At 36.8% G+C, this 27,978-nt stretch overlaps 1 protein-coding gene across 1 annotated transcript in view; it reads right to left on the reverse strand.

Moving 5' to 3' along the window:
• COL25A1 (collagen type XXV alpha 1 chain) overlaps positions 1–27,978 on the reverse strand; it is a 466,880-nt gene that overhangs the window by 34,779 nt on the left and 404,123 nt on the right. Inside the window, exons 19-26 of the mRNA XM_024741942.1 lie at positions 20,323–20,385; positions 16,012–16,080; positions 15,161–15,205; positions 13,633–13,677; positions 12,586–12,663; positions 6,340–6,363; positions 5,671–5,715; positions 1,293–1,337 (exon numbers count right to left, since the gene is read on the reverse strand). Of these exons, the coding sequence (XP_024597710.1) occupies positions 1,293–1,337; positions 5,671–5,715; positions 6,340–6,363; positions 12,586–12,663; positions 13,633–13,677; positions 15,161–15,205; positions 16,012–16,080; positions 20,323–20,385 (414 nt within the window). The remainder of the gene's footprint in view (positions 1–1,292; positions 1,338–5,670; positions 5,716–6,339; positions 6,364–12,585; positions 12,664–13,632; positions 13,678–15,160; positions 15,206–16,011; positions 16,081–20,322; positions 20,386–27,978) is intronic.

The following is a 27,978-nucleotide window of genomic DNA, read 5'->3' on the forward strand; positions in this document are numbered from 1 at the left end:
TACCTAAATAGATAGATGGATCTTATAGTTAATCAGATCCTGGTTGGTTTCAGGAATCTAGTAAAAGAGAGCAGCAGGAGAGCCAACCCACTGGACCTAGGAGTAGAAGAAGACCTTGTGAAGACTATAGAAAAAAAATTCAGCTATTGTATATGTAGGGATGACATACCATGTAGTATGTCATTATGTATGTCAAATTATTTACAATGACTAACTGGGGGAGGTAATACCATCAGATTTTTAAATGCTAATGTGATCTCTAATGGATATAGCAGATCATCTAAAGTCTCTTTTATAACTACCACATGTTAATTTAGTGTGATGTTATATGACTTCAATATACAACTCTGATATTAAAATAACCCTTCTCTTAATTTTCTTATCTAATACTATCTCCTGAGAAGGATATTTCACAAACTGTATCAAGAACGTCTTTGATCTCTTATGATCTTCTTGATTTTAGCCATTTCTTAGGTAAATAATGGAAGCCCAGAAAACATCAAAAATCTTGAAACTCATCCTTGTGATTAGATTCTGAATTCTGAATACTGTCCACACTCTCCTAGTCAGATTCATTTCTACCAGGGGTTGGCAAACCATGGCTTACAGGCCAAATCCAGCCCAGGAATTGTTTTTGTACAGGCTGAATGTTTATTTAAAACAAAATTTAAGTGGCATTCAAAAAATCGGATAGAGAATGTCTATGGCCTGAAAAGCCTAAAACATTTACTATCTGGTCCTTTATAGAAAATGTTTGTCAACCTCTGTTTTAGGGGAAACCCTCGGAGATACTGCCATATTCTACAAAGCTACAAGTGTCCTGCTTGTTTCTGTCTTTTCTAATGATCTAGAAAATTAGGTACAGTCTTTATTTGGGAAAAGACAACAATGTCAAAATTACACATGTAAGCAATATCTAATTTTGTGGAAACTACCGTCACAGCTTTAAATCTTGAATTATTTGTATTCACTGACAAGAATTAGGCAATTCTTACTAAATTGGTAATTATCTTACAAGTCTAATAAAAATTCACAGAGATGTCATTGGTAGATTGATAGGGATTATTAAGGCAAATCTAAAGCATCATATAACTTGTATGTTTGTACAAAGAAAACTAATGCCTAATTTAAAACCAATTGCTTTTTAGAGTTAATGTAGTCTCTAGAACAGAAGGTAAGAAAAAAAAAGAGAATATCATAAATCAACACTCATGCCTTTTGGTCTTCAAACCTATAACAAAAGCTCATCAATAATGATGCTTTAAATGACAGTATATGTCTTTGAAAATTACCTGCTCTCCATCAACTCCTGGGACTCCTGGAGATCCTGGCTCTCCCTGTTAAGATAAAAATTGATGGCTAGCTTCTTATTTATTATTGGTAGCATACCACACTAAGTAAAAATGAGGCAAAAAATGCTGCTAGTTGGTAACAGTACAATTTAACTTTCAGCAAATGCACCATATATTACATCATACCACATGACTATACAAAGTGAAATAATGTTTCTTTTTTCTTTTGGCCACACTGTGTGGCATGCAGGATCTTAGTTCTCCCACCAGGGATCGAACCTGGACCCCCTGCAGTGGAAGCCCAGAGTCTTAACCACTGGACCGCTGGGGAATTCCAAAATAACATTTTTTTTGAATATTACGTATAATAATACTTACATATCGCTAAGATTCAGTGTTTTTATTTTTTCCCCTCATGTGAGATTCAGACTATAAGAATTTGGTGAAAGAAAACTGAAATCATCTGATGGCTGACCATATCCTCCAGGAACAACCTATACGCCTCAATAATTAATTTTTTAATTAATTTAAAAATAATAGTTAATTTTTAACTATTAGTTTTTAAAATTTATTATTAGTAATAGTTTTAAAAATTATTAAAATAATAGTTAATTTTTTCCTCCTTAAAATTCTGTATGATTTCTCTTATTTTCCAATTTTAGAAAAAAGCAAAAACATGGTAGTTAACTCAAGAAAGAGTAAAATGAAAGGCCCCATATGTTTATAATATTTAACCTGGCATTGTTTGAACCGTGAATACAAATTCATAATGATTGTGAATGTGCTATTTCCAGATAAGCCTCACTGAAGGATATAATATATCAGATAATATCTTAATCCACAGAAAATTACTTTTGAATCAATTCAATTTCCTATACTATGCTAGGAACGAACTGAATTTACTATCCATGTCGTGATTTATTAGAACCCTTGACAAACCCAAAATAGATGGATTTATTTTTTCTTAACTGAAGATGTTCCATTAAAGATAAATTTAAACAATGTGCTAGAGATTTATTCAAACAACAAATGTCCAGTTACTTTTCAATTGTAAAGGTACTGAACAAATTCTTTGAAAGACAAGATATTATCTTATATCAATGGGTCATTTATGTAGACCCCATTATAAATCTCTCTGATGCCCACACCTCGGAAACTTTGTAAAAACAATTCTTTGGAGTGTATGAGTAGCCTGCCTCGCAGACAGATTTCCAAGGGAACTGACTTGAGGCTGTATTTTTCTAGAAAGGCTTGTTTGGTGATGTTATAAACCACAATATTGAAATGGTTAGAGTTGCTTTCCCTGGTTAGAACTTTAAGAGCTATTGGTCATAGTGTGAAATCTGAGCCTTCCAAATGTTAAAGGAAGGCATGACAAACACATGAAAAAAAAAAAAGAAAAAAGGAAAAAATCCTTTTTTAAAAAATTCCAGATTTCCTGCTCTTCGTGGTAGCGGCAACATTTATTTTGCCACCAACAAGTCTGTTAAGGTTGGATGCAACTGGCTAAGCCCTAGTTTCATGCAGTCTGAATACTTGTCAGCACTCTGGGTCCAGTAATGGTTGCTATGCTTTTCCCTTCAAAATGTGACCCACAAATGTTTAAAGGAAAATATAATTCATGAGTTATTCATTTATCCTGCACCCACCAAAAGTAGTTTGTAAAGAGTTGTTTGATGTATAAGAAGTCAAACAGTCCTTGTTTGATAAAGGAAGGAGGAATGCTAATTTGAATAGGTTCCCATTCAGTCTGAGGCTGTGTGTCCTGAGTGAGAATGGGTTTTATATTTGCCCCGTGCTGAATTTGCTGACTCCTGGTCATAGGCACAACTCCCCGCAATTATCCCAAGGGGATATAATGGAAAGCATGAAGGACTTCTCAAGGGGAGATAATGGAAAGCATGAAGGACTGTATCAACTAAGCCAAGATCTCAATTACAAGATCATTGTGGCGTGTACGAGGTGGGCCAGAGTGCTGGCATAGTGGGAAGGGTGGCACGGTAAGAGGTAAGGGAGTATGACTAACAACCCTCCCCTACCCTACTTGTCTAGACATTCACTTGGCCAATTTCTTCCTGCCTTTCAGTTTCAGCTCGAAGTCATCCTTGACCCCAAGGCAGAGAGGAGCCTTCCTGTACACATCTTAACCAATGCACTTACTCTGTTTATTAATAATTGTGCCTTTACTTGCCTTTCTCCATCCCTGGGCTAAAAGCTCCTTGTTAAAACCCCTTGCTGGGCTTTGCTGGTGGCGCAGTGGTTAAGAATCCGCCTGCCAATGCAGGGGACACGGGTTCGAGCCCTGGTCCGGGAAGATCTCACATGCCGCGGAGCAACTAAGCCCGTGTGCCACAACTACTGAGCTTGCGCTCTAGAGCCCGCGAGCCACAACTACTGGAGCCCGTGCGCCTAGAGCCCGTGCTCCGCAACAAGAGAAGCCACCGCAATGAGAAGCCTGTGCACTGCAACGAAGAGTAGCCCCTGCATGCCACAACTAAAGAAAGCCTGCGTGCAGTAACAATAGAACCAACGTAGCCAAAAATAAATAAATAAAATAAAACCCCTTGCTATATCCTAGTATCTTTACTAGGTATCAGTATTTACCATGGAATAGAGGCTCCAAATTAATTGTTGATTAATGTAATTAGTGAATGAATAGCAATTGGATTATAAAACACAGGGGATGTAGGTTTTAATGATATAGCTTTCTTGGCTAGGTAGCTAGGTAGCCTTCTTTGGGTCAAGTGCTTTTGGGGCTTCTGTAGGCCTTTGGGCTATAAAGAAGAATCAAGTCCCAGAAGGTTTTGAGGTTTGTATGGAATAAGGTACATATTTAGCATTGAGGACAATTTTGCTTCTGGAGACTTAGTCTTGCTTCCATAAAGCAAGGAACTTAGATCTTGGTTGACTCTACACAGAGGAAAAAGGAATCTACAGATTTCCGTCTAGGTTTTCTAGTCCAGCTCACCAAGATACTAAAGAATAGGGATCCAGGCCAACTTGCTTACCAGGGATAAAGACTGCATATGATTGGGGCATTTTTTGTGTTATATCTCTTAGGGAGCAGAACGTGGAGGAGAAATAGAAAATAAAAAATCCCCAAACCTACAGTAACGTTATACATGAAATCTGTTTGAAATTAGCATCTATGTTCTAAATATATCTCACATAGCCAAGGACCTCAGTAATATTTTACTGCATATTCCTTTTAATAATAGAAAAATAATTGTTTCTATGTGCTAGCTTTCAGTTTTTAAGTATCTTGAAAAAGTACAAAAGCTGATATGTGTGTGTGCGTGTGTGTGTGTGTGTGTGCGTGTGTGTGTGTATGCGTGTGTGTGTATGAGGTAGATTTAGCAAATAAACTGCCTAAAGGCATAAACAAAAGATGGATTTTGACACCACTTGAATCTCCTACAAGAAACCCAATGATGAAAGTCGTATTTCAACACGTGTAGCTCAGGTCTGAAAAGCCAGAATCGCTGGCCATGTATTAATTGATCAAACGTGGTTTAATAAGCTTAAGTTTGGAGGGAAAAAGCTAACATTACCAATAAATTTTAGATATAATCAAGTAATTGGGTTTCTACTGTTCATAGTTGGTATGTTCTATTAGATGAAATTTAAATGGAAGAACGTTTGAATATATATATATATATATATAGCAGGATGTGTTATAAAATGACTGAAAGTGATTCCTAAAATTGTCATTTGTGAATGCGTCATGCTGAAACTTTTCTTGTTCTTTTTATTATGAAAGGATTGAAAGAAAGGAACTTTTTTGGTGTCAGAGTAAATTTTCTTTCAATTTAAATATTTGCCTTTTTCCATACACCACATTTAGTGTTTCTTTACACGTACAATTTCTGTAAAACTTGTTTTTCCTTTGTTTAATATTCTGTTTTTCTGAATGTCCTCCTTCTAAATTTAATGCCATTTCTATTTCTCTCCCTTCTTTCCTAATTTTTCTTTTTTCTGATCCCTCTTCCTTCAGCCCAGACCTCAATTTCTGTTTTTTGTTTTTTTTTTTTGCGGTACTTGGGCCTCTCATTGTTGTGGCCTGTCCCGTTGCAGAGCACAGGCTCCGGACGCGCAGTCTCAGCGGCTATGGCTCACGGGCCCAGCCTCTCCGTGGCATGTGGGATCTTCCCGGACCAGGGCATGAACCCGTGTGCCCTGCATCGGCAGGCGGACTCTCGACCACTGTGCCACCGGGGAAGCCCCAGACCTCAATTTCTATTCTCAGCTCTCTTAAGCAATATTGTTGATCTCAGCTCCTCCGGTATTTTGTAAGATTGATTTTCAGAGATACATATATTTAATATGGGATTCTCTGCACCATATGTAGTAAACGGAAACAAGTAAAATAAAGAATAACCTTTGGCCCTTGTAGTCCTTGAGGTCCAGGTGGTCCAGGGGGACCCTAAATCCAGAAAAGACAAAGTTTTAAAGTTTTAAAAGATAGTATCTATAATAAATTGTATGCTTTAAATACTAAGTACACTCCACACCTCCCTAATTTCTATCATGATCAAATATCCTCCAGTATTAATATGCAAAGAGGAAACATTTCACTGGTTACGGAATTATAAAATCTACCTACTTATATGCAGAAAAATATCAACACATTTAGGTTAAAATAATACTCTAGAGTTGATTTGTAAGACAATGTAAAATGGCTGCCATGTCCCACATACATCTTTTGGAGTTGAATTAACTTCCTAATATATCCTGTGTTTCTAGAAACACTTCTCTCCTCCCCTCCCGACAAAGGTTTTGATTTCCCAAACACTAAAGAACAAAGCCATATGATTAAGATAAAGCCAAAGACTTTTAAGAAAAATAACAATAAAATTATTTTTGGACTTTTTTACTAAGCAGACAAAGTGATTCAACTGGGGCAAATGTTGTAAAAGGTTACTAATATAAGAAAACATAACATTAAATATCAGATAAAAACAACAGCTACATTAGTACTATTATGACCGGCATGCATCAACACCGAATACAAAGTCACAAACCACAGAAATCATGCAATAGGAGTTACCGTGACTGTTAAGGTGGTAATCCTCTGTTGGGAAAATGTATTGATAAAGACAGAGTTACCTAATTTGTGTGCCAAAGTACAGTAATACATTTCTGAAATAAGATTTTGAATATATTTTGGCAAGACTGATGTCGTATAAGGAATTGATAAGATCCTGAAAACATATCTTATCTTCAAACGAATACCATAGCTTGTAAAAATTCTTTTTAGAATGTTATTTAAAAATCTATGGATAAAGAAAACAGAAATGTCAACATTTTAATTCACTGATTTAAATTATGAAGTAAAATGGTGTACACTGGTGGCTTGTCAGTATAATTTAATTGGGAGCTGAGAAACTTTCCTATTCATAAAAACTCTATTTCTAGAGTACTTTGATTAGAGAAAACGGAAATATCTAATTGTATAAGTAATATTTTTTTCTTTTAGTTTGTATCTCATTTGGTGCATTATAATTAGCTTGTGTGTGTCTGTGTGTTTGTGTGTGTCTGTGTGTGTGTGCCATGACTAAGACAGGAATTGACATGGGATTCGCCTTGTTTCTTAATGTAAAGGGTTTGAATACTGTACCAAAATATATTCTCTCAAAGTATGAATTTCTAAAACAACCAATCCACAAACCATTTTTGTTTTAAGATTTTCTAGTCTAAGTGCTGTACAAAAAGTTCTGTAACACCTGTACCACTTTATGCGATTTTAGGGGAGAGAACATTTTCCATTAGGAGCTCTGGTCCTAGACAAACACTGTCCAATTACATGTAAACTTGTGACTATCGGTTTAACTCCATCTTTTTGTCTTCCACTGCTCCCTTCCAATTTCTAATTCAAGGTGTTGGTGCTGTTTTTTATTGTCGTTGTTGTAAAATATAATCTTAACATCATCCACCCACCTCACTTCAAACACTTGAGTTTTTAGTGACATGGTGCATCATTCCTTAGAAAACAATACATTTATGCCTGTGTACAGATGGTTCAAGTTTGTATTCCAGGATAAGATCAATCACGGTCATTACAGCTTCAGAGAAGACAGGGTAGGAAAAAATAACCAGTGCTTCTAAGATAGAAGGCAAAATGGCCACAAACTGGGGCAAGGTTATAAAAAAGTTAAGGCCCAGATTTTTATACCATCATATCTATGTAACATAAGGTACCACTTATTTTATTCTTAAGGGATTCATCTAAACCAAGAGTTGAATTTACGGTTATGAGAAAGCTACTTCTTTGCTCCTATATGGGTAGATGAGTCATTTAAAAAAGGCTATTAGAAAAGTATAGAGTAGAAATAATTTCTTTATCATTACTTTCCAATTATAAATAACATTTTTAACTAGACAGCAAAAACATAAAACCTTGGAGAGGGAAGGAGTTTAAAATTTAAAGTCTCAGAGGTTTTCCAACCTGAGCCATGTATGATTCATTTTCCACCTAAGCACAAAACTAGCTTGTCTTTTTGAAAGTTCAAGGATAACAACATGTTTTAAAGTGAGTTGCCTAAATAAAAGAACATTATTATTGGAAACTGAACTATAACAGAAGGGGTTTAAATAAGCTTGTTAAATAACTGTATTTGTGAGACCTAAAAATTATACACAGCAGGTTCCACCCAGTTAACAGAAGAACAAATGATAGAAAACTAAGCTAACTACTCAAAAACATAGTTTTAACTGCCATCTTGAAGAACCAGTGTGCAGACACTCGGAGACATCCTAAAGATGTTGGCTCACTTTGGATTTCTTGTATCTGGTTCCTCTAAGTTAAAACTACATACACTCAGCAGGGTTCTCGGTTGAACTTCAGTAATGATTTGAAAACCAGAATTTTTGGTAGTGATGGAGAAAGACATGTCATTCTCTACTGAGGCATGATGTGAAATGGGAGGCATGAGTTAAAGAAGCTGTAAATTGGTTGAAGGCTAGCGGGATGCTTTGTGATTTATTCTCTGAGATGCTTATGTGAATCTCTGTAGAATTAAAAATTATTTTCTTTCACGTCTCATAATGATGCAAGCTTAAAATCACCCCTGATTTACACTAGAGAAGAGGTTTAGTTTATATGGTGTTGAGAAATTTTAAAAGCTTGAGGTAGGAAATGAAAGGTTTTACTGCTAATTGTGGAAACATAACCACCTTAAATAAAAATCAAAATAAACGGCTTATGACAAATGCTCATGTAAATACGGGCGTACCTCAGATACTGCGGGTTAGGGCTTCAGACCACCGAAATAAAGTGAATGTCGTAATAAAGCAAGTCACACAAATTTTGGTTTCCCAGTGCATATAAAAGTTTTGTTTAAACTGTACTGTAGTCTATTAAGTGTGCAATGGCATTATGTCTAAAAAAAGTGTACATACCCTAATCGAAAAATACTTTATTGCTCAAGGATATATTGTACAACACAGGGAATATAGCCAATATTTTATAATAACTATAAGTGAAGTATAACCTTTAAAAACAGTAAATCACTTTATGTATTGCTCACCTGGAACTTACATAATATTGTACGTCAACTATACTTCAATAAAAAAACACTTTATTGCTAAAAAAATGCTAACCGTCATCTGAGCCTTCAGAGAGTCATAGTCTTTTTGCAATAGTAACATCAAAGATCGCTGATCACAGGGAATTCCCTGGTGGCCCAGTGGTTAGGACTCAGCCCTTTCACTGCCATGGGCCCAGGTTTGATCCCCGGTTGGGGAACTAAGATCCTGCAAGCCATGCGGCGCAGCCAGGAAAAAAAAAAAAAGATCACAGATCACCATAACAAATATAATCAAAATTAACAAATTTGAAATGTTGTGAGAATTACCAAAATGTGGCAGAGAGACATGAAGTGAGCAAATGCGGTTGGAAAAGTGGAACCAATGGACTTGCTTGGCACAGGGTTGCCATAAACTTTCCATTTGTAAAAAAATGCAGTATCTTCGAATTGCAATAAAGTGAAGTGCAATAAAAGGAGGTATACCTGTAACAATTTTCAGTAGAGGCAACAGTAAAATTTTATATTTCTAAGTGATATTTTTATAATTGTAATATGCACTTATTTATCTAAGTATCCAGATTTTGGGGCAGATTTTTTCTAGAGGAGGCAATAGTGAAATGGAATTTGCAAAACTGAATATCCATCACTGGTTAGAGAACTAGAAGAATAAATGTCTATTCCTTCCTCTCAATCTAATGGCTATTTAGTTTAATTTATTTATTAGGGACTCTTAATTCACTAGAGTACTATATTGGAAAAACAAACAGTTTTGAAGTGAAAAAAAACACTATAAGCTATTTACAAGCACAACACGTAGTTGCCTAAACAACCCCCTAAGAATAATAAATCTTTAGGTTGAGGTATAAACATGAACTAGTTGGCTGTGATGGATATTGACTGGTTTACAGTCATATAGAACTCGAGGTGAAAAAAGAACCTGAGCACATCTATTCTTTCATATCAAGATGTAGGTGTCAGATTTTTTAAAAAAGTACAGTGCGTTTTGGCACATCAACAAAGGGTATTCAGGAGCTCCTAAAAAAATAAGCCGAAGCATAATATTAGATTTTATGGACTCTTAGAAAAAATCCATTCCAAATCATCGTCATTTTACAGATCAGATCAATGAAATATAGATACATTATGTGATTTCCCCAAAGTGACTCAGCTAGTTAGTAACAGAGGGGAAATCAAAGCAGATTTCAGTTTTAGACTGAGGGTAGCTTGCTTCATGCCAGGCTCTGTTCATGTAAAGGTTTTAAAACTCTTCCACAGTCTTTCCAGAAAATGGCCATGGCCAATAACATAGAAGCATATCTTGAAAGATAAGAGAGTGGATACCTCTTAAAGGCAGTAGTAAGAATTATGGTGCCAATGGAAGCAGTTTAAGGGAAATTTACAATTTTGCTAATAAAGTTGAAAAATGTGACCCTATATTTCAGAAGGAAGAACTCTGACCACATAGTAAGTAACAAAAACTTCCTGTTCTTTCTCTTTCTTTATACACGCAGTTATCAACTTGTGGGAAAAAGGGAACAATTTAGAAAACTGATTCTAGAATTTGACAATAGCCCAGAGGCTACTGCTTGAGTCTAGTCCACTTGCACTGAGGAACCCTAGTTCAAGCTGTTGACCGAACACACTGCCCAAGTAATGTTTCTCTAAGCAGTAAGCATGTGTCTCTATGTGCTTTACCAGAAGAAAAAGAATAAAAAGAACAGAAAAATACAAGGCTGAAGATAGATTCTGTAAAAACTATTTAATAAATGCTTTACTATTTAAAAATGATAGTTGTAACAAAGGACCCATAGAAATGTAGATCTACCATGATTAGATAATGTTAGTGAAATCATATGGGTGGAAAAAAAATCAAACAAGTACAAAATGGAAAATACTTAAAACAACTAATTTGGCTTTCAAGCAAAAAAATGGATTGTGCATATGAATGAAGTATACTTACGAATTCAACCAATAAGTTTATTTAATATTTACATGCCTAGACCTGGGTCAGACACATTGGGGGAGATAAAATAAGCACAAGATGAGTTTCCTGTCAACAAGTAATTTACAATCTGGTAAGAGGCAAAACTAAAGTAAATTATGGAATCTGAGAATAATTAAATGTTAAACTACTGGGTCCTGACTGCTAATATTTAAAAGGATTCAGAGGAGAAATTCACCTGGGTGGCAGCAGTGAATTGTTGGATAGGATTTAGATGGATGAATGAAAGAAAAGGGATGAACCAGGAAAAAAGATGGTTATTTTTATAGATATGATAAATATGTTGTGGGGAAATAAAACATTCTGTACAGGAAAGGCAGGGTTATAGGGCCTTAAAAGTGAGATGGAGGAGTTTGGGCTTGATAGAGTAGGCAAGAGGGTCACTTAGGTTTCCGAACAGATTAGAGTCATCAAAATAGTGATAGTTTAGGAAAATTAACCTTGGAGTGATATATAGGAAAAGATTAGAAGAGCAAGGAGGTACTAGGGGTAGAGGAATTGGTTAAGGGCTCATTGCAGTGTTAGATCTGATATAAACAACATGCAGACCTAGCCGGGAACGGAGAGAGTGGGGCAGCCTCAAGAGATACTTTGAAAAAGGAAACAGTAGCTTTTGGTGAGATATAAAGGATGAAGGACAAAGAATAGTTTTAAAATGACACTAAAGTTTCCATCTCAAGAAATTAGAAAACTTGTGGTTTCGTTAACAGAAACTGGTTAGTTAGGAAAGGGAATCATTTGGTAGGTGTGAAAGGTAACCAGTATAATTGTATGTATTGGTGAGAGTTGACAAGGCAGTGTTGCATCCACAGTGGAAATATTCCTGGGAAGCTAGAGGTATATGCAGATCAGACCTGGAGGTGAAAGATTTGGAAGGCATAATGGGAAAGAACACAAGGGGAGTGATTATACCAAGAAAAGATCAGAGACTTGAGAATACCCAGAATTAGGGGGTGGACAGAGAAATTGGAAATACTAAAATAGAGTGGATCCATCCAAGAAGAAAACTGGAAGAAATGAGAGTAGAAGGTTGGAGAAATCAGAAAGAAAGAGTTTCAAAAGGAAGGCGGTTTAGTATAATGTCACGTAAAAGTCAAGAGTGATGAGTACCATGGGCACCTAGAGGTTATTGTTGACCTTTATAAGAGAAATTTCAACAAAATAATGGTACACGCTACAACGCGGAGTCTAAGTATGAAGAGGATAAATAGGAAATAGGAAGCAAAGGTGATGGAGACAAGCCACACAGTCTATGGCTTTTTGTTAACAGAAGAAAAAGAATTGAACAGGAGCGGTAGCAAGAAATACCTATAAAAGACTTATTATGTGCTAGGCACTGTTCTAAGTGTATAATATGTACTTAGTCATCTACTCACGACAACCCTAGCTCATGCACTTAGTAAGCAAGAGATGTGAACCCAGGCAGCTCAAACTCCAGAGCCACAGGGCTCTTAATGGCTTTGCTAGGTTCACGTATCAAGCAAGGAGACAAAGCTTGGCAAAACCAGTACAAGATTTAAGGTGAGACTGACTAAAGCACATCTGAAGGTAGAAGGGAAAGAGAAGGAAAGATTGAAAAATGCTAGGAAATAAAGAGGATAAACTGGGGCAGAGAAAAGATGGGTTCAGGAGATCAGGGAGAAGGTGTGCTTTGAGTGGTGGAGCCCTCTGAGATCTGAGGGGGGTGTGGAAGCTGATAGCTACACACATTACAAGGGTCTCATCAGTGTCACTGTCTGTATCAAGGCAGGGAGCAGTCACTTGCCTGCAAGGCTTCGTGGAGGTTGCCGTTGTAGTCTATGATCTCGGTGGCTCCTTGATCTCCCTTTTGACCAGGTGGACCCTATGAAAAAATCAGCCAAGAGAACATCACGGGGGTTAGGCTAGGATGAAGAAGGGACTGTGGCGAAAACAGAAATAGCAGCAAACAGCTCTCTCTGACCATCAATTCCCGACTAAGGCCCAAATGTACTTTAGAATAAATAATCATGTTCAAAGTTTGTCCTTATTTCAAAGGAGGCAAACTACTTCTAACTTCCTGTCTGTGGTAGGTTAAATATATTAAATTGGATAAAAAAGAAATACAATTCAATCTCAAAAGCTGTTTCCTAAAAATTATAATGTGTAGGCTAATCTGATTTGACTTGCAAAATTTTGTTGGCTTTATCCATATTTATTAAAGCAACTCCTGACCTCTCTCTCATCTACACCTCATAGATTGCTTCTTCATTTTTTAAGAAGATGGAACACAACAAATGCTTGGCTTTCCTAACAGGGATAGAATTCCATTAAAATGGAAGCAAATAGGGAACAAATATATATATATATATTTGAACAGCACCTATAAGGAGGGAACAAATATTTTTAAGATGTCTATCCTACTCAGTAGCTCTGCCACTGAATTTCCATTAGTCATGTCCTAATTCCCTGCCTGTGCTTTAAAAAGGTTCTGAAAATATGGACTATTGCTTTCTTTTTAATTGAGTTAATTGAAAAGTGGAAAGTTCTATTAGGTGGATGGCTATGGGCTTGCTATCGCTCATTTGGCAGAGGGGAAGTAGATAGAAAGAGTTCTTTAGACCTTCTCCTTATGGGCTTATCTTACGTGTTCCAGTCTATGTACTCAGTGCTCCTGGTTACTACAATAAAAAATAAGAAGAAAGGGGGGGGAGTAGCAGGAATAGTCACAGTAGTCTACGTCCAGCGCTATTGTGGGGTATTATTAGTCCAAGTGCCTTGTGAAAAGCCACACAGACACACACTCCAAATCTAGGCTTGTTGGAGGCCAAAAGAGTAGATGAGACACACTCACCCTTGGTCCCAGGGCTCCAGAGTCCCCTTTGTCTCCACGGTCACCCTTTCCCCGGTGAAAAGAGAAGAAAACCGAGTTAGTAGTGAGGCCAACAGTCCAGAAATATCTCAAATCTAAGGATGTATTTAACACCATACGGCAACACTTTTAATATGAACTTCTGAAGTGGAAAATAACCACTAGAAATACAATAACCACTGACATGGCAAATGCTTCTTTAAGATGCCCCCCGAAGTGAATTAAACTTCCCCCTTCAGATGACAGAGTCTTTTGAAACAACAATACATATGGTAACTTGCTTCCTAGGGATCTTGAAAAGCAAAGCAAGTGGTTTCCATGACACCCAAAACAAGATTTTACCTCTCAGACTGAGCTATGTTCCTGCCTGTATATGAAGAGATTTGGGGCAAGGGGGAAAAGAGGCAACCAATTAATTGGGTTGTCTGTTTTCTGAGAAGTCATTCTAGGGAGATTTAGGAGGGAAAGGTCACCAGCTGGACCTCCCTCTGATGATGGAGATCTAAGGAAAAGTTTTCTAGAGGTATAGGTCTCTTAGCCCTCAGAAAGTGCTGAAGTGGACAGCAGCTAGCTGGACCAGGTTGGCGGGGCTGAAGGTCAAGATCTGGGCAAACACAGCTTTCTCTTTTTTTCAATGCAACATGAAAAGTCTCTAAATGTCCATTTATGGTGTGATGACTACCTCCCATCCCCGCCAAGAGACACCAGGAATCATCTAAACCTCAAACTGCAAATGCATCACTGAGAACACTCAAAATTTTCCGAAGTCTAAACAGAAATTTTGGAGAAGAGATTTGAACCTGGGTAGATTTGAAGGTTCTTTAAAATAGCCTAAAATTTACAGGGCCCTTTTCCTAAATAGAATTCAAAGCATTTCTATATGTCTTTCTTATAAACTGGATAAGGACCAATGAAGATGAGCAGGAAAAGGGATTATAATTTTTCTATCCACATTATGCTAATAACATTGACCATAATAATAAAATTTTGCTATGAATGGGGAATTATTAATTTCTGCTGTTTTCCCCATTTTCTACATTATTAGCATGATTAATAACATGATTCTGCTAGTAGTATGTAGATTTTTGCAGGTACTATATAAAGAGCATGATAAAGGAGAGAATTTCAATTAGTGGTGAAATTTTAATGGAATGAAGGGAGTCAACTGACTTGAAAGCAAAGTATAATCTGAACATTTATCACAAAGATAGCCAGGAAATAAAAAATAAGATTATACCGTATATAATTTAAGTAAAGTACTTAATTTTTTCCAAATAAGCTATACATATGAAACAGGAAATACAATTTCTCATAAAGAATGGTCTGAAGCACAGAACACAAAAACAAACAAGATGAAACAAACCAACTGTTCTGAGATATCATCATAGGGATGAAATTACTGCAACCCCAGTGTGTGAAAGAGTTTAATCTAAAACATGATTCTCTGTGGAAGAGACACATGTTACATGACGGCCTCATGTTACATTAAAATGGTTACCCAGTTACTGACCTTAGACCCCTTTGGGCCTCTAGTTCCTGATTCACCTTGTTTCCCCTATTACAGAAGAATATGAAGATGAAAAAGAGAACATGACAGAGGGAGATAAGAACAGAAAAAAAAGAAATTAGCAGTGACTCAGAATAATACAGAAAAATGGAAACACTTTATTTTAACTGCCTCAATATATGACTCCATATGATGTAGGCTGTTACAACACTGAACGTAGGTATTATCACCGTATCATTAGTTCACTCCCTGGTCTCTCCACCAACCTTCATGCCATTGTAATTCTGAAGACTGCCCCACCCATCAGCGGATGGGAAGAGTTCTGTGACCAATTCTCATTAGTCTCAACAGTGTTTGCATAAATTTCCTTTTCATCAAAGAGTAAATCACTTCCTGTGTCTCTAGGATGGGTTATTAAAATAAAGTGTTACCATACTAGTTTTCAGGAAGTTTAGAGGAATAGATTGAACAGTCAAATAAATCCTTAGCTCTCATACTTTCAAGGTGTTACACACCATCAAATTACCATAGAAACTAACACAACACGGTTCCACATTTTCCTCAGTAGGTTTTAATATACATCGAGCGGTAAGGTGTTAGTGTGACAGTACCTCCCGATTTATATTTGGATGTGTTATTAATTTGTTGACTGAACAGAACAGAGTAAACTGGAAAAGTTGAATTGTAAAACCCTTTTTAGAAAATAACGAATTGGTGTGAATTTCAATGAGTTATGTGTGATTTTGGCTGTTTTAATACCCCTTGAATAATTTTATTTTAGTTGCATGTTCTGAAGTAAGTGGCACACATTTCCAAACCAGAGAATGTTGTTTTCCAGTGTGAGAATAACTGACCTTTGGTCCAGGGGCTCCAGGCTCCCCTCGATCCCCTCTTCCAGGATGCCCTGCCTCCCCACGGTCGCCCTGTCACAAATTGCAAAATAGGTGAATGGCGCCCCCTATCACCCCCAGCTAGTCCCTGTAGGTTAATGAATGAGTTGAATAAAATCAAAGAAAGCAGAAAGTTACTATTTATTTACCACATACTCGTTATTGTATTAACCTCAACATGGATTATCTCATTTAATAATCAAAATAATTATTCAGGGCTTCCCTGGTGGCGCAGTGGTTGAGAGTCCGCCTGCCGATGCAGGGCACACGGGTTCGTGCCCCGGTCCGGGAAGATCCCACATGCCGCGGAGCAGCTAGGCCCGTGAGCCATGGCCGCTCGGCCTGCGCGTCCGGAGCCTGTGCTCCGCAACGGGAGAGGCCACAGCAGTGAGAGGTCCGTGTACCAAAAAAAAAAAAAAAAAAAAAAATTCAACGTTTACATTTTCATTCCCGTTTTATAGACAAGGAAATGGTTTGGTAAATGCCTGTCAGATGCCTATGTTGGTAAATGGAAAGACTTTTTTTTTTTTTTTTTGGCCGCGCCCTATGTGGGATCATAGTTCCCTGACCAGGGATCGAACCAGTGCTCCCTGCACTGGAAGCTCGGAGTCTTAACCACTGGCCTGCTAGGGAAGTCCCAGAAAGACCTTTAAAGGGAATTGATAAGGGCCATCATTAATACCTCACAACAGGCATGGACATAGTTTTCAGTCTGCAGCAGCTTTTTAAGATCTTCCGAAGCAGGGCAAAATGGCTAAGTGCCAAGTTTTGTAATTTGATTTTCTGGGCTTTACTCCTGGCTCTGGAATACTTACCAGTTTTGTGTTTTGGGGAAAGTTAGTTAAGTTCTGAAAGCCTCAGTTTCCTCTGTAAAATGGAGAAAATTAGAGTACTGGTTTCATAACCTAGAAATGGAAAGTGCTTGGCATTGTACAAGATCCATAGGTGTTACAGCTTTTACTAGATTTATAGCTCTGGGAAGGATGAGCATGGTCACTGCCCACAGGGAGCTAGTGCTCTAGTTAGATAAGATCCACATGAACAAAATAGTTAAGAGTTAAGGAGTAATGTAAGGCCATATGTGAGAGAAGAAGAAACTCCACAGGGTTTTCAATGGTCCAGATTGACTTCCTTTTGGTGAGACTTGGGTCATATCCTGAAGGATGAGGTAGGGTGTATATTATAATTTTCACTGTTTATAACTGTGCTATTGATGAGTGCAGGAACTGCACACAACACTTTACATGCATTATCCTATCTAATCCCCAGGACAAATGAGAAAGGTGTTAGTATCCATAGTCTACAGATGAGGAAACTGAAGTTCAGAGAGGTTAAATAACTTGCCCAAAGCCTTTAACGTGGGAGAGCTGTGATATAGAACTGACTGTAGTCAGTCTTCAATTTTTGCATACACGTTTTTGTATGTAAATCTTTTGCACATCTCTGGTCATATTCTTAGGATAAATTCCTACTAGACAAATGGCTGTGTCAAAAAGTATAAACATTTTAAAAGCTAGCTAATCGCCCTTCAGGAAGACGGTGCTGTTTTACACTCCCTGAACACAGACTTGAGAGCGTTCGGCTTCCTGCACGATGGGTAGAATTTCAATAATCAAACAAGTTTCGATTTCTGGTGATGATATGTTTACGGATGAGGGAGGCACCCTTCTCACTGAAGGACTGATTCGTCTTGGAAAGGAAAAGAAAGTAGGATTTCGATCTGTTATGGGTGATGTAGGGATTTAAATTCCAAGATCTTTGTCTGTATCATGCCCACTGTGGGAAACCTTTGTGGTTTTGCAGGGGAGGTGGGATAGATTAGGGCCAGGATGAAGAAGACTCAGTAGGTTTCTCAGCGTGAACCAAAAGGGAGTGGGACAATGGAGAGGTTGGGAGAAAGACAAGGGACTTGATTGGATGCAGGAGATGGAAAAGGTGCTCCAGAAGGGATTTTCCAGGGATTAGACACTGAAGCACTTTTGCTGGTATATGGAATTTTTATTTAAATATGTAGATACCATGTTTGGTGTTGCTCTTAATATTTTACGGAAGAATTCTAAAATGGTAACTATAATCTTATTTTAGAGAAAAACAAAAATTTTAGAAAATCATTTCTCTGTAGTATTTACCAGAGTAGTGGAGTCCATATATGCTTACCTAGAATCACTTATTATCATCATGCCCCTAATCAGTTGCTTATTAGTCTCTCTCTAGAATTACATTACATATTTGTGTACTTTTTTCTTTTCTTCCACCCCTTTCTTACACATATTACAGTGGAAGCTTCAGTAGAGTAGAGACTGTTTTTGTTGCATTTATTCCCCATTCTCAAATACTAGAAAAATGTCTGGAAAAAAATGTGTTGAATTAATGACTAAACAATATTATACAAAGTATTCTAAATTATTCATAATAAAGTCCTATTTCTTTAGACTGATGGAGGTTTCTCTCAGGCGCTATACAGATGCTGAGAATACAGCAGTACATAAAACAGATTTTTAGATGCAATTATACGTATTTCTTCATTATGATCTCTCTTCACTGTGTTGGGGATAAAATATGAGGACTTAGTTTATTTTTAAAATCTGAATTTACTGGTACAAATCCAGACTGCCTACGCAGCCGGTAAAAGACTAGTGTTTGGCTGAAAGAGATGTTTAAATAATCATGACTTTTCCATTATGATACCAATTTCATGTTAGATAGGTAATTCAGCTGAAAATTAACTTCAGAATATTGTTAAATGAATTTCTTATTCACATCCCTCTTGTGGAAATACAAAACAGTTACAGTAGTCTTTACTTTTATTGGGAGTTCAGAGTAGTATCTGTTATAAAAGTATCTGTTCTGTAAAATCAGGCTGGGTTCTTCACGAACAGTAATTAATGTTGATTTTACGGCTCTACATCTGGATTTTTTTGACTGTGGAAGAGTTTAAAATAAGTGAACAAAAGAAAATATATTTACGGATGAACTCTACACTCCACAGTCTGTGTTTCTCCTATTTTCCCTTGTTTAGCGAACAAAATGCCACAAACATTTAGAGATCATGTTCATGCCTGGTCCTCTCCAGCACTGACCAGGTTTCCCATTTCTTTGTGCTTATCCACAAAGCAATCCTCTTTCTCTACCTGGTTCTGAGGCTGCAAGCCTGAATAAATACGAGATCTGACATGAACACAGAATGCTCATTATTCTTTTGTTCTAGCTCTTTTTACTCCAGAAAGTGCATTTCGTGTGTAAATCTGTTCAGGCTAAAACAGGCTTTCCTCATATTTTGTTAATAAGCTTGACAGCTCATTATGTGAAAAAGAAATTGCTGAGCAAACAGCAATTTTACATAAATTCGACAGAGTTTTAGTCTCCCTTTAGGCCACACATAGTTTCCATTTACTAGGATTAGAGTTATTTTCTCTTGACCAGCGGAATGAGGACTCCTCTGTCAGAACAAGCCATGAACATATTTCTCGAGCTCTTGGAAATCATCCTGGCTTATTTCTGGTGAATGCAGTACACATTGAGGCAAAACTGCTATGGTTTAAAAATAAAAGAAAGTAGTTTGATCTAATTTTGCTCCTTCTTTGATTCATGAGTCTGTCATGAATAAAGTTCCATCCTCAGAGCTGTACCTTTTTATGTCTTACTGGGTAGATAAAAAGGGAACTATGGCTCTGACTGTATCCACAGCAACATAGTTTTTTATATGGCAGCATATAGATTTTGCTTTTAGGGCCCTCTCTCAGGTTGCCAAGTGGAAGATCACGAGATGGTTTTCATTACAGAATCTTTCTGCAGACGTTATTCAGGATGGATCCTTTTGGGATGAGACACTCAGGAATCTATATGACGTCAGTACTTGCCTTTGCAATCTAGGGAGTGATGGGGGAATAGTAATAATGTTTGATTTATGCGTATGTCTTAAAATGGGTAACGAGGGGCAGGAGTTAATGAGTTCTACCTCTCCTCCTCAGAATTCCCTCACTTTTCCATATGGCCAGGAGACTAATAGCATCATATCAATTTAGGTACAATTTGGGGGACAACTGGAACAACGAATGTATTCCACCATCCTGTTGTTTTGCCTAAGGCTTTCTGGAATTAACTTCCTATTATTCTATTTAACATGACATTCCCATTAGAAGTGCTAGGAATAGGTGCTAAGCTGCTTTAGTTCTCCATTAGGCAAAAATATCTGGTCACCTAAGTAACATAATGGACTAAAAATATATGACCAAAAATTTCAGAAAGGAAGGAAGGGAAAAACGCTACATTTACCTTTGTTCCTGGTAACCCTGGTAAGCCTGGTTCTCCTTGAGGACCAATGAAACCTGGTTCTCCCTTTAAAAAAATGGGCATACGAGATTATTACATATTTGACAGTAAATAGGTAAAGTTAAACTGATTTCCTTCTACTGGGATTTCACTCCTTTGATTATATATAGCTTTCTTGCTGAGATCCAGCTACTGACTATAAAATTAATCAGAACTGGTTTTGATCAGCCACAGTACTTTGAGCAAAGCTTTGGAGGAGCTTGAGAAAGTAAAAGTGACAAAGAAACCAGACAAATGTCTTTACAATTTCCTTTCTCATCTGTTGTCCAGTGCTTCCTAACATTTACCAAATCAAGATCCATTATGTTAGGGTGGATGTGGTAGGTGGCCTCTAAGATGGGCCTCAATGATCCCACCTCCTGGTATTCAATGCCTTTGCGTAATCCCTCTGCTTGAGTGTGCACTGGATTTACTGACTCATATCTAATTAACAGAATATGGCAGAAGTAATGGGACATCACTTCTGAGACTAAGTTATAAAAAGACAGTGGCTTCCATCCTGGGGACTCTTCCTTGTTCTCTCTCACTTGAATCAACTTGCTTTCTGGAAAACAAGCTGCCATGAGCAGCCCTATGGAGAGGTCCCCATGGTGAGGACCAAGGTCTGCCAAGAGCCGCATGTGTGAACTTGGGAGCAGATGCTCCACCCCAGTAGAGTCTTCAGATGAGATCACAGCCCTGGCTGACAGCTTGACTGCATCCTCATGGGAGACATTGAGACAGAGGTACCCAGCTGAGCCATGCTCAAATTCTTGTTCCTCCAGAAGTGTGAGAGGATTGTTGTTTTAAGCCACTCCCATTTGGGGGGCTTGTATGGTAGGCAGCAACTGATAACTGATACAGTGGGTGTGGCTAGGGAAGAGAGTCAGTAATGTTCAGATGGAAAGCAAAAAATCTCTTCTTGCCCAGCCTCAAAATCTCTTCTCTACCATCTGGAGGAAACCCAGTTGTGGTATAATAAAAAATATATATTTGGTCTTGTTCCTGGTTCCTAAAACCTTTGGAATTTCCTGAGTAATAAGAGTAACAGGAGCATGTTTTGTTACTCTTAACGAGCCCCTTTCAAACATATCTGAGTTTATGCTAATGGGGTGACTATGGTGGGCCCCTAGACAGCTTCAGGGTCGGGGCTGTGATAAGAAGGTTGGAACTTTCAACCTTTCCCCTCCTCTCACCACCTCCAGAGAGGGAGATGGAGATTGAGTTTAACCACCAATGACCAATGCTTTAATCAATCACGCCTACATAATGGAACTTTCATAAAACTTCCAAAGCAGTGGGGACTAGAGAGCTTCTGAGCTGATGAACACTTCCATGTGCTGGTAGGGTGGTGCCCCCCAACTCCACGGGGACAGAGGCTCCTGCCCTCAGGACACTTTTGACTTCACCCTTTGTACCTCTCCATTTGACTGCTCATTTTAATCTTTCATAACAAACTGTAATGGTAAGTATGGTATCTTCCTGAGTTCTGTGAGTCACTGTAGCAAATTATCAAACTTGAGTGGGAGTGGCAGAGGGTGGCTATGAGTACCCTGGAATCTGTAGCCAAGTCAGACGTAAGTCCAGGTAAGGGGGAGAGGGTGAGGTGGGTGGTACCTGTAATTGTGGTCTGAAGTGAGGGCAGTATAATGGGACTGAACCCTTAAACCTATGGAATCTGATGCTAACCTTGAGTAGTTAGTGTCACAATAGGATTGAATTGTAGGACATGCAGTTGGTGTCAGAGAATCAGAGTTGGAGAACTGGTGTTGGAAAAGACACCAGGTATTTGGCATCAGAAAACACCCGACACCAGTGTTCACATATAAACTATAAAGTTTTATTTTCTTCTTAACAACGTGAGCTCAAATGTAAAAGTCTAACTTCCTGAAATCTATAACGAAGTTTTAAAGCAAAGAAAAACAAAACAAAAACATAATGCCTCTGTTCCCATGTTTTCTGGGATTTGTTTGTTCATTTGTTTCCCTCCATTGGATTATTTCTGGAGCAGTAGCTAATGTTGTTTGATATATTTGATTTTTATCTAAGGTAGCTATATTTCAACATTTGTTTTTCGGAGCTGAGCAGGAAGATACAGAGAGGATGTTTGATAAGAAGTGTTAGAGTGTCATGAAATATTTCTGCAATAATGATTTTTTAAAATATGCTGTATAAAACCTTGGTGTTGGGCAGGGAACAAAAGGATATCAGCACTGCAAAATTTGCTGAACAGTGATAAATAACTGAAATGGATTATCTCTAGTTCTTATGCTCATGGTACTGCTTTAAGAAAATAAAAAGTGTAGGGGAATGGATGCTTTAGGTTTATTGTTTGTGAAATTTCTATAACTCTGTTCTACCTGTCTCTATATCTTTACATATAACGGAGAGGAAAATCTGAACAAATAATTTTGGATCAATCTCTTAATCGTCTAAAGTGAAAATGAACTATATTCAGAAAACTCAATGATGACCATTCTATTTCTTATAAAAAAATTTTAACTTGTTATTTTAAACAAAAAACATAAGAAATATACTTACTTACAAGTAAGACATTTCTCCCAATAAAATGATTTATATAAATACATAAATATTCCCTCTCCACCCTCAAGAAAAAAGCTGTATTACAGTTCATGTGTATCATTAGTAACAACTTACTGTCATGAAAATATAATGCAAGTTAATAGGTGGAAAGTTTACAGGTAGATAAGACTCTTGCAAATCTTCAAGTAGAAATAAAATGATTTCACTGTTAGCAAAGCAAATAGAAGCACCATTAAAGCATACTAATAAAAGAGAAGAAAAAAGAGTAAATGTTGCAAAAATGTATTTCTTATTTAGGTTAGTGGTTAGTTTATAAAAAGTTGAAGCATGCAGTTTCATAAGTCACACATAAATAAATAAGGCTTTGTGATCTAAGTGACCAAAGTGTTGTTTCTTCCTTTTTAAAAACATTAATATATTTAAGTCCTCCTGAGTTAAATGGATAGCAATTTCCTTTATACAGAATGTTCAGGGTGAAAATTTTTATTTCAAGATATAAAATTAGCAATGCATTGGACACTCAACAATTTTAGCATTATTAATACTGGCTTATTTTAAAGACTTTGAGTATGATTAGTGGTACTTTATCATGCCACTCTAAGAAAGCATCTACCATCTCGATTCATTTCTTATTTCAATTTATTCAAGGGGAACAATAGCATACTTAACTTTAGGATCACAGCTTCATGTTTATTTAATGCCAGAGCTCTCAATTACTTTAGAGACATTGTCTCCAACCTGTCTATATCTTGGCAGGATTGGGAGGAAATAATCATTGGTCTCTTTTCTGTCTCAGGCTTGAAAGACAATTATTGAAATAAGGCATAAATATCTCTACTCATGGTCTTGAGCTGGTTGGACTGTTTCTTACCTTCCTAGACTTATACCAGAGGTTCTCAGAGTGCCTTTTCACTTACCATTTTTAGTGTACAGAGTAGGAAAGATTGATTCATTGATATGGTTTCAGATTTCACATTGCACCTAACCTTTAAGTTGAAACTACTACTTGTAGAGTTTGGGGTAGTATCAAAAAAAAGAATAACACAATTTCATGGAAAGGCTATTAAAATAATCTTCCCATGTCCAATTACATATCTGTATGAGGCTGGTTTTTCTTCATATGCTTTAACCAAGACAACAAATTGCAACAGATTGAATGCAGAAGCAGATATGAGAATCCAGCTGCCTTCTATTAAGCCAGACATCGAAGGTATTTGGAAAAAAAAAAAAAAAGACAACAATGTCATTCTTCCTGCTATTTTTTTGTTTGTTTTGTAAAATTCAGTTGTGTTTCATAAAAATGTTATTTAATTAACATATAATGGGTTGTTTAAATTTCTGTTTTAATATCTAATACAGACATATCAATAGGTATAACCTACATAAATAAAAACTCCTTCAATCCTGATTTTTAAGTGTGTAAAAGGGTTTTGAGGTTAAATATTTGAGAACTGTTGGTACAAAGGTACAGAATGGAGTTAAAGCCTGGCTTTGCAGGCTGTGATCCTGAGGTGCCAAATAATGAAAGATTCTGGTGTCATTAAGGGGTGACTTAGACAAGACTTATTGGATAATTCAAGCAAAGCTCTTAGCACCACTTCTAGAACAAAGTAAGTCAACAATAAATGTTACTGTTGTTCTTATATTATAGGCTCAAAAATGCTAGCTGTCATTATTTTATTAGTGGTAGTAGTATTACAACACCTCTGCAGCTAATTAGTGATATACATGGTGACTTCTTGATTCTTTACAACTGTATGGGGTTATGCTCAATACCTCTTCAACTCCTTTCAAGAAGTAACCCTAAATTTTCTCATGTGACTATATCATCATTTTATGAGACGATATCCATCTGCCAGAGCATTTAGGATTGCAAAACGAAGTGTGTAAGGTAGAGAAATGACAGGTTTACTAAGAATGAGTTTCTTCCTGTAAGAAAGGGAAAGGAGAAAATGGTCATACCTATTAAATTTCCCTAAATAAATGTAATCCTTAAAAAAAAACTTGCCTCTTCGGCAAGGATTGATGTAGAGTTTAAAGGTCCTAGAATTTCCTAAAATGTCTAGGAGAAAGGCTATGACAACCTATGGTTCTACAAATACTTTAATGTGATTAAAAGAATAAGCAAGTTAACCCACTTTAGTCACAGTTCTAGTTAACCAGGAGAGAGGAAAGAGACTGAGTCTTTTTCAGTCTCTTCAGTCTCAGAAGGTAGGGGAAAGCAGCTGAAATATGATTCAAACACAAAACATTTTTGCAAAATCATTTTTTGAAGTAAGTCAAACCGCACAAAAATGAGGTTACCTAATTTTTCAGGACAATACACAGGAGAAGTAACTATTTTTATTGGACTGTATGATGCTTCTCAGAGCCGTTTTTACATATCTAGTCTCATATAATCAATGGGAAATAGGAGATTGCTAAATTGGAAGTTATTCACACGTATTTTCTGAATAGACAAGGTGGGGGAGAGATGCAATCGAGGAAATTGGAACTATAATGGAACTAAGCTCTTATAATACTTTTAATTAAGGAACAATTAAATGTAGAGTTTTTTTTTCTTTTTCTTATTTACAAGGCAATTACCCAAATTAGAAAACCCAATTATAATTTGAGTGAGCCATTGTTGGAATAACATGGGAACATAAAGCAGGGATCCTTTGAAAAGGGCAGATGCTGGCTGTCATAATTAGGGAAACGTGGATTTATACAGGTAAGCTGCAAGTAAAATAGCTCTACCAGTAAAGTGAAAACACTAAAATATGACCTTTTCTGAAACAATATTCATCTTTTCAGTATGATGTGTTAGTGCTTTTTTAAAAAATGACAACCAAAATATGGCTAAGATAAATGAAGGAAAGGCAGAGGCATTAAACATTGGTTTGCCATGAATACCAAGGCACCAGTCAATAGCATAAGAATAAGTTAAGAGCACTGATTACTTCACAGCCACTTTAATCTGTTTTTCTCATATATATAATTTCATATGTATTCTAAATTTTCCTTCACCTCTCTACCTATTCACTCACTATCTCAAGTGAGATAGTGTTTTAGGTTTTTACTTTTCTTATCATTGAGAACAAGATTACAAAGTTAATTGGGATTCCATTCATACTGGAGTTGTTGATCCTGTGTGGAAGGAAAGCAAAAGTGTGAAAGCAACCAACTAGCAAGGAGATAAGACAAGAGGAGAGGAAGAATGGAGAGGGACAAGCATCTTAAAATGTTCTGTTCCTCTACCATGACCAGAGCAATTAAACCCAGGATAATCCGCTATTTTTGTTGTTGTTTTGTCTTCACCGGTCCTGGCAATGTCCAACTAGATCTACCCTTATGACAAATGGAAAAATATAAACAATGAAATATCTAACTCTTAAAATAAATACAGAGCTGTGATTTAACCAAAGCCTGGAAATAAAAAATATACAACACTCTTTATCAGAACCTTTAAAACAATCCAACGTTTTAATCACTAAAACATAAGTAACGGCTGGCACCAAATTCTGCTACCCAAACCACATGCCTACCAGTGATCAGACGGTTGCCAGAGAAACAGAAATCTCAGCCCTGTTCATGCTACTGCAATACGGCATTGATGCAGCTTCAAATTTCAAAATGAAAATAAAAATTTGGTTTAACTTTCTGGTCTTATCTTAAATATTACATCTGATTTCTTCCTGAGTTGTTTCATGAGTTTTGTCCTTTGTTTCTTCTCAACATCAATTAATTAGCTCACCACCAATGAGTTAAAAAACTAGGTCTCAGTTCCAAGACAGTAACATATCTTCCTGTGTTGAGCTGGTAGAAAAGATGAATAATGAAGTGTTTGTGGTTCTGGCAGCTAAACTGGGATTCACGTTGGGAAGAATAAATGCTATTAATTCAGGATAAAGCACAATTAGTAGGTCTAGTAATAAACTGCTTGGAGAAACAGCAGCAAACAGACCTATTTGAAAATCTGACACACGTTTTGCTAAATTGAATGAAAGCTTTAAACAGCCAGGGCACATAAAGATGCAGAAACAAATCTACAAAGAATAGCTATAGCTGAAATCAAACGTGTACTTATACGTGACCAATTTAGGAAGGCCTAATGGTCTCACACTGATCTTTCCAACTATAGTTAACGCTTTCAGCAGCCACAATTTTGATCTTGTAGTATAAAGCTCAATTAAAATAAGTCATAGTAACTAATATGGGCTATATTTGAAAAATGATCCTGTTTTTTGCACCAAACATAAAGTTCCCTTGTTGACTAGGGTGTCAGTGTTCGAGTTTATCCCTCTCTCTCCTTCTCTGTTTTCTTTCATAAATTGGCAATATGTACACAGAGAAATGAAGTAAACTACAAGAAGATTTAGCTATGGGAAGGCGGGAAGGATAAAAGGAAGATGCTGCAAAGGTAAGATTTTTGACTGAAGCCACTTTTGCTCAACTCATTTGCTATTACTTTTAAAAAATTTAAACAGCCTATTGCGATAGTTTAAATTCTGTGTATTCTGGCCCAAAACCCCCCAAAACAAAACAAAAACCCTCCAAATAACTCAAACAATTACTATCTTCACCAACAAAGAAGGCAACAAAACCTGGCCTTCTATATTATAAAAACACAAGGAAAAACTAGGAAGTTCTTTAAAAACATGATCTTTCTGAAATCTAACAATGACCATTAAGTCTTGGAATTCCATAATAAAATCTGGACTGATTTTTCTTCAAACTCACATTTAATATATGGCAAGAAAGTATTTTAGATGATATTACTTTATCTTTTAAATGGCCATTGGGACAGTTCACTTAATACTCTGTTGTCAAATCTACATAAAGGATGTCTTTCATATGGGTGAGAAGAGTCATCAAATATGTAGATGGAATTACTAGTCAAGGTAAGAATGAAGAGGCAGCTTCATTCATACAGAAATGGCTCACCAGGTGTTTCCCTATAAACTTCCAGAACCTACCATCTGTTAAATGGAATAGTGAACAGAAAGTCCTAACTGATTATCTCTTGTCCACAGAAAAATCTCTGGTTTTTCATTTAATACCATTTGTTTTAGTTTTATAAGTCATTATCAATTA

The sequence above is a fragment of the Neophocaena asiaeorientalis genome, unplaced genomic scaffold, assembly GCF_003031525.2.
Source record: "Neophocaena asiaeorientalis asiaeorientalis breed wild unplaced genomic scaffold, Neophocaena_asiaeorientalis_V1.1 scaffold534, whole genome shotgun sequence".
In the NCBI taxonomy this organism is placed as follows: Eukaryota; Metazoa; Chordata; class Mammalia; order Artiodactyla; family Phocoenidae; genus Neophocaena; species Neophocaena asiaeorientalis.